General features: G+C 42.4%; 1 protein-coding gene across 2 annotated transcripts in view; it reads left to right on the forward strand.

Annotated features, from left to right (window-relative positions):
- Positions 1-3657: 3657 nt before the first annotated feature.
- Positions 3658-12002, forward strand: part of arl13b (ADP-ribosylation factor-like 13b) — a 163630-nt gene continuing 155285 nt past the window's right edge. For both annotated transcript variants that reach the window (XM_086006595.1, XM_086006596.1), the window contains exons 1-2: positions 3658-3829; positions 8701-8826. In XM_086006595.1, the coding sequence (XP_085862721.1) occupies positions 8768-8826 (59 nt within the window). In that variant the 5' untranslated portion in view covers positions 3658-3829; positions 8701-8767. The remainder of the gene's footprint in view (positions 3830-8700; positions 8827-12002) is intronic.

Below are 12002 nucleotides of genomic sequence, written 5' to 3' on the forward strand. Positions count from 1 at the left end.
GATGTGGTAATAGATGTATAAAAAGAGCATCCAGTACTGCTAGACAGTGAAGAAAAGGTGCAAATCATTTATAGGACCCAGCAGACATTTTAAAGGGGCCCAGCATGTACTTTTAAAAGAGGCATACAAATTTACTGAAATACTGATTTTCATCATTTAAATTTTTTTTATCGGTGAGGCCAACCTACTTTTGCGCCTCTGCTGTGGGTTTCCCATTTCTCCTACCCCAATTCTAAAGAGGTTACAATGCATTTCCCAATGGGAATATCACTATATCTTGCTTCTTTGGAGTAAGGAGCAGCTATGGAGAGAGAACAGCTTGGTCGGTCACCTCAAGAGGCATACGTGTAAGGTTCTCAAAATTCCAACATTCCCCGAAGTTATTAATCAAAAGGGACCCTGGGTGGACTTGATTTTAAAACCAGGGTACCCAAAAATGGCTGCGGTAAACCTCGTGACCAGGCCGAATGGCATTTTAAAACAAAGGTTCTGCAAAACAAGCAGGTCAAGGAGTTCAAGTTTTAAACTAATCAAAGACTTTGTAAGGACTGATAAAATGAACAAAAAGACTGTACATTCCAGTCATTAAGTTGGAATGGGCTCCATCAAGCCATTAGGCTTTCTGCATTTTAAATCGGGAACCGCTCACCAGAGACATTAAGCCTGAATGGGAGCAATTCACAACTTGTCTTTAACAACGGCCAGGGTTTCGAGGCTACTTTAGATATAACGACTATCACTCTACAGGTCATTTTTATAAACGTTTTTAAACATTTAAATGAGCTCACTCAAATCAGACAAAGGACTGAACAGATTTGCAGCGCAGATAAGGGCTCCCGATGGGGGTATAACTATGGGCCCATCAGGAAGCCACCCTGGCTCTTGCCTTTTCTCTCTTCCCTCCTGCCTCTCAATTCGCTGCCAGATTACAACCAGGACGGGTTGTATGAAGAAGACTGCATGGGGCTTCGAATAAACAGGCCCTCAGTCCAGCTCATTCAACCCAACAGGATCAACCAAGGAAGAACATCAACTGAAGAAGAGCCCGTCCTGCGAGGTAAAATACCCAGGCAGAGACTTTAATATTGGGGTATTTTACCTGGACGGCACCCTTGCAGCGCGCTGGAACCACGTGACGTCAGCAGGCCACAGAGTGCACAAGGAGTGAACCCAAAACCTTCAACTGTTTTTTTAAACGTAACAAGTTCTTGGATTGGTGAGCATGAAGTTCTGGCCCCTCATAGTCTAATCTAGTTAGGTATAGGTGGTGGGAATTAAGGGGATTGCTAATATAGTTGTTTTCCCTCGATTGTGCCATGTGTTCCCCATTCCCTTTAAGTATAAGCATTTTATGTCTGTAGTGTGCTGTACCGGTAATTTTCTTGTGTAAGATCGTTATAATTTTTCAGTTCAATAAAATCTTGGTTCTTTTACGCCAAACCACTTGTCTACTCGATTTTCTGTATCGCTGCCTGTATCTAAGTCCGGTGTCCAGAACCCAGGGGGCGAGCGATTCGAACTGCTCAAAGAAGGTAGTCAGAGGCAAAGCTGACTGACCAAACACGCCTGTGCAAACCCCCTACATACGCTGCCCTTCTGTCAGTTCCCACACCACAGTATATACAGACCAAGGTGCCTCTGCCTCCATTTCACTCAGGAGCTGCAATGGTGAACACTGCTGTTCACGAAAGAAACCACAAAATAACCTACAGTGCGCCTCCACCACAGGCACTGTATTGGCAGTAGCTGGAAAGGTCACAATTATCCTGAACTTTTTATGATACCAGATCATTCTTGGCTACCACTGGAGACATCAGTAAGGTTAGTGCACTGGCGCATAAAGCAAGTCACAGGTGCTTGCTAGTGCAGGCCAGTGCATTGCAGGTTTACAGAGTGGCGGGATTCCCCAATGTTTAGAAGTGATATTTCTGACTTCTTAAGAGATCCCAAATGTTGTGGGGATAGTGGCTTTGTCCATGCCGGGGTGGCCCTGGAGAAGCAGCAGGCGGTGTCCGCCAGTACGCTTGATGTCTTCTGTGCCCAGTGGGCACCGCGGGGGACTGGCGTGCGTAGGTGAAAGTAGAAATAGTATTATTTTGTTTATTAAGTTTCCTTTGTTTTGTACGATTTGGGATTCTATTAGCTGTGCCCCTCTTAAAAAGGGGGCACTTTTGCTAAATTATTTGGGTTGACGACACTGGAGCAACCCTGTGTCTCCTTCTGGGTTAACAGAAAAGGCATATCCCAAATGTTGACCTCGACATTCGGTAAATACATGAAACGAATGCTATCAGGGTCACTGTGGAGCACCAGCAGTTAAAAAAGTTAGCCTCCTGAAAGCGCAAGTTGCCGTTTTCGCACCAAGACCCGTTTGCCCATCACCCCTGAAGTAACTAAAATTTGTGTTTAAGGTTTTGTTCATGTGTATTACGTTAACAGAAGGACTTACTTGTACAAAAGGTTGCATATATATATATATATATGTTTAACCACTATCAAAAAGTTGAGAAACAAGACATGAAAGACAAAGTTAAAGGAAGTTTGTAATGTACAAAACTAAAATAGCTGTCTAGACAGGGTTGATTGGAACTAATCACAATCTACCCGCTTGTACAAAAGAAGTAACTTGAGCTTGTTACAAGAACAGGAACTGTTATCTTAAGAAAACATGTTACTGAACAAATCATCAGGCCAGAGACAAAGGGCGGTTGTTGACTAAGCCAAGGCCACAGTCACAGAAGGTCCCGGAACCAACGGATAACAGAAATGTAATTAATGTCATGCTTTATATTTGTCATTCAGACGTTGATAGCTTTGCACCTGTCCTGAGGGCGGGATGCAATTTGTGTGTATAAATGTAAACATAACCAAGGTATCGGTGGAGTCGAATCTGAGAAGGGTCTCAGAAGGTTCTCCCCAAGCCCTGTGAAAATTAAAGGATCGTTTTGAACCATCACTCGAAGTTTGTCATCTGTACCCAACTAAGCGTCGACCTTGTATATCACTTGGTCCACTTTTGGCTTACATCAACCCCTGTTATCGCTGACCTACATTGACTCCCGGTTAAGCAGCGCTTTGATTTCAAAATTCTCATCCTTGTTTTCAAATCCCTCCATGGAATCACCTCCTCCTATCTCTGTAATCTCCTTCAGCCCCACAACCACCGCCCCCCCCCGATATCTGTGCTCCTCAAATTCTGCCCTCTTGAGCATCCCTGATTATAATCGCTCAATCATTGGTGGCCGTGCCTTCTGTTGCCTAGGCCCTAAGCTCTGGAATTCCGTCTAAACCTCTCCACCTTGCTACCTCTCTTCCCTCCTTTAAGACGCTCCTTAAAACCTACCTCTTTGACCAAGCTTTTGGTCAGCTGCCCTAATTTATCCTTATGTGGATCAGTGTCAAATTCTTTGTCTTATAATTCTCCTGTGAAGCGTCTTGGGACGTTTTACTACGTTAAAGGCGCTATATAAATACAAGTTGTTGTTTTCGCCCCACCGAAGAAAACGATCACAATCTAAGCCGAAGACAAACACCAGGGGAAAATGCTGGAAACACTCAGCAAGGCTGGCAGCACTTTGTAAAGCCAGGAGCGGTGTCGGCGTCGGCTCGGCCCCGCGGGGCGTCGAGCCGGAGATGTCGCGAGCGAGCGGCACAGATGGCAGTGACGTCACTGGGCGAACGCGCTGATTGGCGGCGGAAGGTTCTTCCCGTCACCAGGTAACCCCCGTTAGCAACAAGCGCCACGGCAACGGGGGTACCCGTATATACACAGCGCCGCGCCGGAGTGCTGTGGAGAACAGTGACTGGAAAGAGCAGCCATGGCCTTGCGGTAAGTAATCCCCCCTTCAGCCGAGCTCGGAATCGCATTCATCCTGACTACCAGCCCCGGGCTCTGCTCCACATGGGAAGCAGGCCCGGCCCTGCCGCTGTGCGGGAGTTGCAGCTTCACAGGCGCCAGCCTGTATTAGGGGCTGGAGCCGAAGAGCGGGACATTGTGCCGAGAGTTTCTTTGTCCCCGCCACCCACCCACGATCTACGGTCGTGTTCACGGTTTGTGGACAAACATTAAATAAGGAGGTCGGCGTCGCTCGAAGGAAAGACTTGGAGAGGGCGGCAGATTATGAACGCAAACCTGAAGCCTATTATTTTAGCTGAACAGTTTCTTGGCTTCATCTATTGCAAGATGGATAGGAACCAGTAATCAAAGGTTTTCACAGTAATGTTTGGGGATGAACAAGAAATGCAGCCTCTTTACAGATGCATTATTTTGATGAAATTGTGGCAATTTTTTTGGGGGGGGTGAGTAGGCGATTGGGGGTCATGAAATTATTTTCTCTAGAGTTTAAACGAATGAGAGGTGATCTCATTGAAACATACAAAATTCTTACAGGGCTTGACCGGGTAGATGCAGGGAGGATGTTTCCCCTGGCTAGGGAGTCTAGAACCGGGGTTCACAGTCTCAGAATAAGGGGTTGGCCATTTAGGACTGAGATGATGAGAAATTTTTTCACTCAGATGGTGGTGAATTTTTGGAATTTTCTACCCCAGAGGGCTGTGGCAGTTCAGTCATTGAATATATTCAAGACAGAGATCAACAGATTTTTTGTGAATTAAGGGATATGGGGATAGTGCAGGAAAGTGGAGTTGAGGTAGAAGATTAGCCATGATCTTGTTGAATGGCGGAGCAGGCTCGAGGGGCCAAATGGCCTACTCCTGCTCTTATTTCTTAAGTTCTTATAAAAGCCGTATATCGATTTCATCACCATGCTTGGCTGATCTCCTTTGACGTTGCTCATGGACAAAAGTTTTTTCAGTGACTGCTTGCTTGCCACCCTTCCTGTCTCCCTCTGACTTGTTTTGTGCAAGCAGCCCGATGATTTGTTCTAACATTATGACGTTGTATTTTGTCAACAAAGCTTTACCTAAACAGTTTGAAGATGGAACTTGCATAGAATGTATGGCACAGAAACAGGCCATTAATTCCAACTAGTCTGTGCTGGTGTTTACATTCCACACGAGTTTCCTCCCATTCTATCTACCTCACCTCAGCCTTTCAACATAGCTTTCTATTTTTTTCTCTCATGTACTTGTATAGTTTCCTTCTGAAAGCATCCAAGCTATTTGCCTCAACCACTTCTTGTGATAGTGAGTTCCACTCTCTGAGTAAAGAAATTTATCTTTAGTTCCCTATTGGATTTATTAGTAACTATCTTGTATTTATGGCCCCTAGTTTTGGATTCTTCTGCAAGTGGAAATATTCTCTCCACATCTACAAAATCAAAATACTGCAGATGCTGGAAATCTGAAATAAAAGCAGAAAATGCTGGAAATACTCAGCAGGTCAGGCAGCATCCACATCTACCCTGTCCAACCCATTCATAATTTTAAAGATCTCTATCGGGTCACCTCCAAGTCTAAAGCCCCAACATGTTCAATCTTTCCTGTTAACTGTAATCTCAGTTCTGGTACCATCCTTGTCATTTTTTTTTGTTGCATTTCCCCCAGTGCTTCTAAGTCCTTTTTTATAGTATGGAGACCAGAACTGTGCACAATACTCTAAGTGTGGTCTGACCAGGGTTCTATACAAGTTTAACATAATGTCACTGCTATTGAAGTCTGTACCCCTATAAATAAATCCCATTGCTTTGTTAGCATTTTTAATTGTTTTGCTGACCTGCTTGATTTAAGTTCACTTCTGACAGTCATATTAATAGGCCACAATTTGCTGGAGCAGGACATCTTGTGGCATCCCCTGTTAATTAGACTTTTTCCCTCACCTGTCTGCTCAATTTTTTTTTGCCCTGTAAATTGCTGGAAGTGTGAGCTGATAATTGTGTGGCGAGGGCAATGGGGGAACTGGGATCTTTGTGAATGATGGAGCCAGAGTTTCTCCTTAACCATTGAGATTTAAGGATTGAGAAAGAAAATGAAGAATGATGGCGAAAGAGGGTAATTAGAGTGGATGAATTAGTCAAATCAGGAACAGAAAGATAAATAAAATAAGCGAAAGAAAGATTGGATTAAGAGAGAGAAAAATAAGACAGAAAGGAAAAGTAAGAACATTTATATATTTAAAAAAAAATCTCAACAACAATTTACTACCTGTCGGAGTGATTGATTGGCATTGCAGGAACATAAATCTCCTCATTAAAAAGGCACACTGTTAATTACTAGTTCTAATTTTCTGATGCAAGTTTAATGGCCATTAATATTCAAATGCAGCAACTTCATGAAACTTATGGGGCGGTTGAGGATGAGTTGCCATTTTCGCGAGGTTAACGGTGGTGCAGTGCAAATTGTCCTGCAATTTCTGGTGATTTGCAATTCACTGGGCCTCTGTTCCTCACCACTAGTTGCTGGATGATTTACACATATATAACGGCGAATGCCTTTAAACTCACTGTTATTGTGGCAGCAAATTTTTGGCCATTGTCTGAATATTTTTAACATTTAAAAAATGTTAGTTTAATTCCTTAATTCAGATCTTCTGAGAGCTATTAATTCTACCCAAGGCTCATTATAATGGGAGAGTGTGTTGCTTTACTACAGTGTTGGCCAACTGGTGCCTCTGGAGCTTTTTGTGGCTGAAGTGTGGCTCTGTGAATGCTGCTATACATAGTCTGTTTCTGTGTAGTAGCTATGTTTAGTTCCCCTGCCATGCACTCAGTACTGATGTAAGAGGTGCAGAATAATAAAGGATGCAATCATCCACAACAAAATATGATGCCTTCCTTTCATTCTGACCCAGTTTATCTATATACAGTATTTGCTTTTAATTGTATGATATTAACAAGTTTGCTACATAGCAGTAGTGACTACATTTCAAAAGTAATTAATTGAATGTGAAGCACACTTTGGGACATCTTGAGAATGGAATAAGTTGCTATATGAATACAAGTTCTTTTTTAAAAGCAGCGACGGCACTTCAAGAACGAACAATTGTTTGAAAAGCTTCGGGGCATCCCGAGGATTTGAACTACACCAAATATGCAAATTTTTCCCTTTTTCCTTTTTTGTTCCCTGTGTTCCCTCCACCCCCCCCCCCCCCCCCTTTCCCCATCTTCCATCTTTTTTTATTTATTATATGCTAAACGCTGAGTGGCAACGTTCTAACAGTCTTGTAGCTATAGGTGACCGGTCCATTAAAAAAAAAAAATTGGAAGAACACCTTCGGATCATGCAGGATAAAATAAAATGTGGAACCACGTTTTGTAAAAAGTGAAGAACAGCGCAGAAAAAAATTGAAGATGTTGAAACTTGAGCAAGAATAAAAAAGTAAATTGTAGGAATGACATGATAAGTATCTGCAACCAGCCGCACCGACTGAGGCCAAACTGAAGAAACACTAAAGGATTACACGAAGTTAGATAACTAAATGCACTATAACAAAAATTGTATAAATTTGACCCCAGCTTTGAAAATCCAATCCCAGCCAGAAGCTTGAATTATCTCAAAACTGAATACTGAATAGGAAACCCTGATAAAGAATGCCTAAAGCTGAAGAGGAAATAAAAAATTGCACGGAGCTGGCCCATCCTACCCCTCCGCCACCCCCCCCCCCTGCCCCCCCCCCCTGCCCCCAGCAATGTAGTCATGACACAAATCACCGTTCCATCCTGGCTGAGGCAGTAATTAGTGGCCAGCAGCATCTCCGGTCCTCGAAGAGGCTAAAAATTCAGCATCGCCCCATTCCCCCTCGTTGAGAATAAAAATTGCAACCCCCTGCCCTCCCCAGGACAGAAATTAGATGTAGGATGCTTGACAACACCTCCCAAGCACGCCCCCACCCCACCCCACGGCAAAAATTAGATCTGCCCCCCCCCCCCCCCCCCGAGGCAGAAGCTGGATAGTTAGTAGCAACCCCCTTCCCACCCCCACCCGACCACCATTGCTGAGACAGAATTGCCCCTCACACGTCTCGCTTGATAGGCAACATTTGCACTCTGACATCCTCCAACCCATGCTGAGGCAAACTCTGCTGTGCCCCTTCTCCCTCCCCTCCTTTGCTCTTTCACTCCTCTTTTCAACTTCCTCTTCTCTACCCTTCCCCTTCCTCCTTCTCTCCTCCCTTCCCCTTCCTCCTCCCCCCTTCCCCCTCCCCCCCGATTTCCTCATTGGGAAATCTAATAATATATTAAAAATGTTGCATCTAGCGCACACTTCCTGTAAGTGTCACACTTAATTAATTATAACACAGCATGGCCTATGACCTGAAGTAAACAATGCCACAGTTCTGATTTATTTATAAAATTAGTTCTCAACATTTATAGGAATTGAAATGTATGAAACCACTTGCACTTGGCTTGAAACAAAATGATTAAAAAAAAAAAAAAGTCCTAATACCTGTACTTGCAAAATATGAATGGAGAGAAATAATTGTTTTACTTTTTTTTGGAGAACAGTAAACACTATTGTGGACTAGCAGTTTAAATTGAAAGAATGCAATATATGCTAATAATAACGCAATGATTTGTGTTTATATCGTTGTACCTATTTAGCACTTAAAAGTGCCAAGGTCATTGCTTTACTACATGGATTAAATTCACTGAACTAAGGTTCCAGATTTCATGTTTCTTTTATTATTTAGAGAAAGAATCTGATCTCTTTGATTAGATCATTTCAAATTCAAAGCTGTTGTTTTTAATTTTGAAAGTACATTCTTGTGAACTCTGTTTGATGGTTTTCTTCATTTTGTTGCAGATGTTTACCTCTGAGTTGCTGGTATTTGGGCAGCTGAAGTTTGATCCTCACAGAATTCTGAGAAGGGATGTTTAGCCTCATGGCTAACTGCTGCAGCTGGCTAAAACGTTGGCGAGAACCTGTCAGGTATGATTTAAGCAGTATTGCTCTAAGTGAGCCTCCTGCTAATATAGACATTCCAGATAATTGGTCTGGCTGCAATTGGTAAAGTACTTGCTAAAAAGAATTCTCCTTGTAAGTCAGTACAGGTTTCGGCCTAATAAAGTCCAATATTTCTGACGTAGAAATGTGGCACATCTCATTTGTTGGGTTTTGAATTAAATGCTAAAACCATATTATTGAATTTCTCTATCCTGTGTCATCATGATTTCTACCAAGAAATAAGAATTACAGTTGGGGAAATTGTGATTTCAAGTTGTGTGGAAATAGTGTTTAAGCAGTATTCCATAAGTGAGGACTTCGACATTTGGATTTAGTTCAGAAAAACATTATTCGCATGATCGAATGCAACCTGGAGGCTTAATATGCATGGTCTGTTTCTCTGCTGCAAATTGAATAGGTAATTGTGAAATAAAGATAATTATTCACTTCAGTGGTGTATCTTCTGTGTTCTTAAAATAGCACTCTAAATGGACTACTTCCAGAGTAATGCTCTGTTTAGTGGTACAGTGCATACTTTTCCAAAAATTGAAATCTCTTAAAAAGGGTGCACACTGGCCTTACAAAGTTTGCATACCCATGTTCACTGTCTGTGTTAAAGGGCTCTCTGCCTACTGACAAGTTATTTGGTGAAATAGATCTGTTAACTTTTAAAATACTAATTAAACTTGTACACTGGTTGAAAAGTAACATAAATGGCACAAATTCTAATTCAGAGACATGTCTGTATGTGATGCATACGCAAAAACAGCTTAGCTAAACAAAGATGAAAACTATTTGAACAATAGTTCTATGCAATTTATATGCCTAAATATTAACTGATTTGTAGATGACTAGCAAATTTTAGCTTTCAAACCATTACTAGTGAGCTCTAAGTCTGGCAAAATGTTACATAAGAGGGAAGAAAGATGCATGATGATATAGAACCTATTTCATAATTTTGTTCATCATTTTAGTACAGATGGATGTAGTGTTATTTCTGTTTGGAATCCTTTTATTATGAAGTAGTTTATTTTCTAGATTTTTAACTTATTCAGTGCAGGCAGAATTATTTTGGCAATCTCTCATGACTTCTGAGCTGTTGATTAATGGTACTATTACTATTATTCAAGATATATTCTTGGCATAAACTGTTTAATAAGCTACACTGCATCATATATTTTTAATATTCTGAAACGACTTTGACTACCCAGGTGCAGTAATATTTGTCGAAGCAGATACTGCTTCTGTGGTGGGAGTTTGATGCCTGCCGGCAATAGAAATAGGGCTATCAAATGAAAGGGATTCAACGATTCCTAACATGAAATATTTACTTCATATTGCATTTGTGCTTTGTTGCCTTTCATTACTTTTAGTAATTTGATAGCAACGGCAATTTGCTTAAGTTTCAATGTTAATCCATTAAAGTTGATTAAATGCCTGTTTGGTAAAGGCATGAGAGTATGAACCAGACTTTCTTTCTGGTCTTATTAAATCTGTCAGAGCAGTGAAAAAGAAAATACTTTCTGTGGATTGTACTGTGTGTCACATCATAGTTTTAACAATAGTGGCCCACAGTTAATTTCTTTTTATTGACAGACCCAATATTCAAGGCCTACCCACATTTGATACCCAATGCTGGAGTCAAATCCTAATTTGGGTCACTAAGCAAATTATCCAGAACTAGCCTCCTACCCCAGTAGTTATCTTCCTTGTAAAGATGTTCTTACTAGTACAGGTAGACTATCCTTTATCCGAACTTCTGAAAACCGAAAACCTCTAAAAACCGAAAGTTTTTTCGTTCAGTGTAAGTCGTGTGCACGACATGACCAGAGTGGCGCACGACTTACGCTGAGCAGGGCAGAGGGTCACAGAGTTCCCTCCTGGGTAGGAGATTGCAGGCCGAGCCGGGCAGTGTGAAGGAGGTACCGGGAGAGTGAACCCAACAATACAGCGGCCCGTCCGATAGCTGCAGCGGCCCGTCCGATATTCTTTCCCTCTCTTTTCCCCCCCCCCCCCCCCCCCCCCACCCGACCCGCGGCCCGTCCGATATTCTTTTCTCCCCCACCCGACCCCCGACCTGATTTGCGGGCCAGCTTAGTAGGAGTCAGCCGATATCCGGCTTTCCAGAGAAGCAGGAAGGGGAATGAGACACGGAACAGTCGCAAGAGGTAGCCTGAACTTTAAAAAATTTATATTAAATACAAATTTCCCAGTCTTATAATAATACCTTCTGAAATCCGAAAACCGAAACTCAGCTGGTCCCAAGGCTTTCGGATAAGGGATGGTGTACCTGTACCACATATTTAAAAAGTTGTTGTTTATGACTGACTGGGGCTACATTGTACCAACTATGTTTCTAAATGAAAACTTTGCATTTTAAAAATCAGTAAGGCAGGCCGCTGGGAAATTGCCTCGCACAGAATAATCTACCAGGACCATTTGTTTAAAAGGCTTTTTAGGGGTTTGGTACTATTGCTGCTTCACTGAATTTAACTTGATTGTGAAACATGATGTGACAGGCGTTGGAATTTACAGAATGCTGTTGAATTCTGTTAACTTGCTTTGAACTGCACAAAGAGATTGCAAACTAGGCTGATAGTAACACTTGTTAAAGGATAGAACAGGTTACTTTCTAAATGGTAAAAAGCTATAAACAGTGGATGTCCAAAGAGACTTGGGGGTCCAGGTACAGGAAACTCTCTCTTAACCGGCACCTAAATATTCGGAAATCTCTCTTAACCAGCAAAATTCAGGAGTAGGTTCAGGTAAGTTTTACTATATATTAGTGGCCGTGTAACCGGGGTTCCTGGATCTGTGGCCGTGTAACCGGGGTTCCTGCACCTGTGGCCGAGCAACAGGGACTCCTGGATCTGTGGCCGTGTAACCGGGACTCCTGCACCTGTGGCCGTGTACGGGGCTCTCGTACCTTGGTAAGTATACCTCTCTGTAATCCGGACTTTTTGATCAACCTGCACCACGCTGGTCCCGTCGGTGCCGGATAAAAAAGAGTTTCCTGTACATAGATCATTAAAATGTCATGGACAGTTACAGAAAATAATCAAAAAAGGCTAATAGAATGCTGGCCTTTATATCGAGAGGACTAGAATACAAGGGGGTAGAAGTTATGTTGCAGCTGTACAAAACCCTGGTTAGACCACACC

The sequence above is a fragment of the Somniosus microcephalus genome, chromosome 14 (genome assembly GCF_052327205.1).
Source record: "Somniosus microcephalus isolate GS21.2 chromosome 14, FLI_Smic_1.0, whole genome shotgun sequence".
In the NCBI taxonomy this organism is placed as follows: Eukaryota; Metazoa; Chordata; class Chondrichthyes; order Squaliformes; family Somniosidae; genus Somniosus; species Somniosus microcephalus.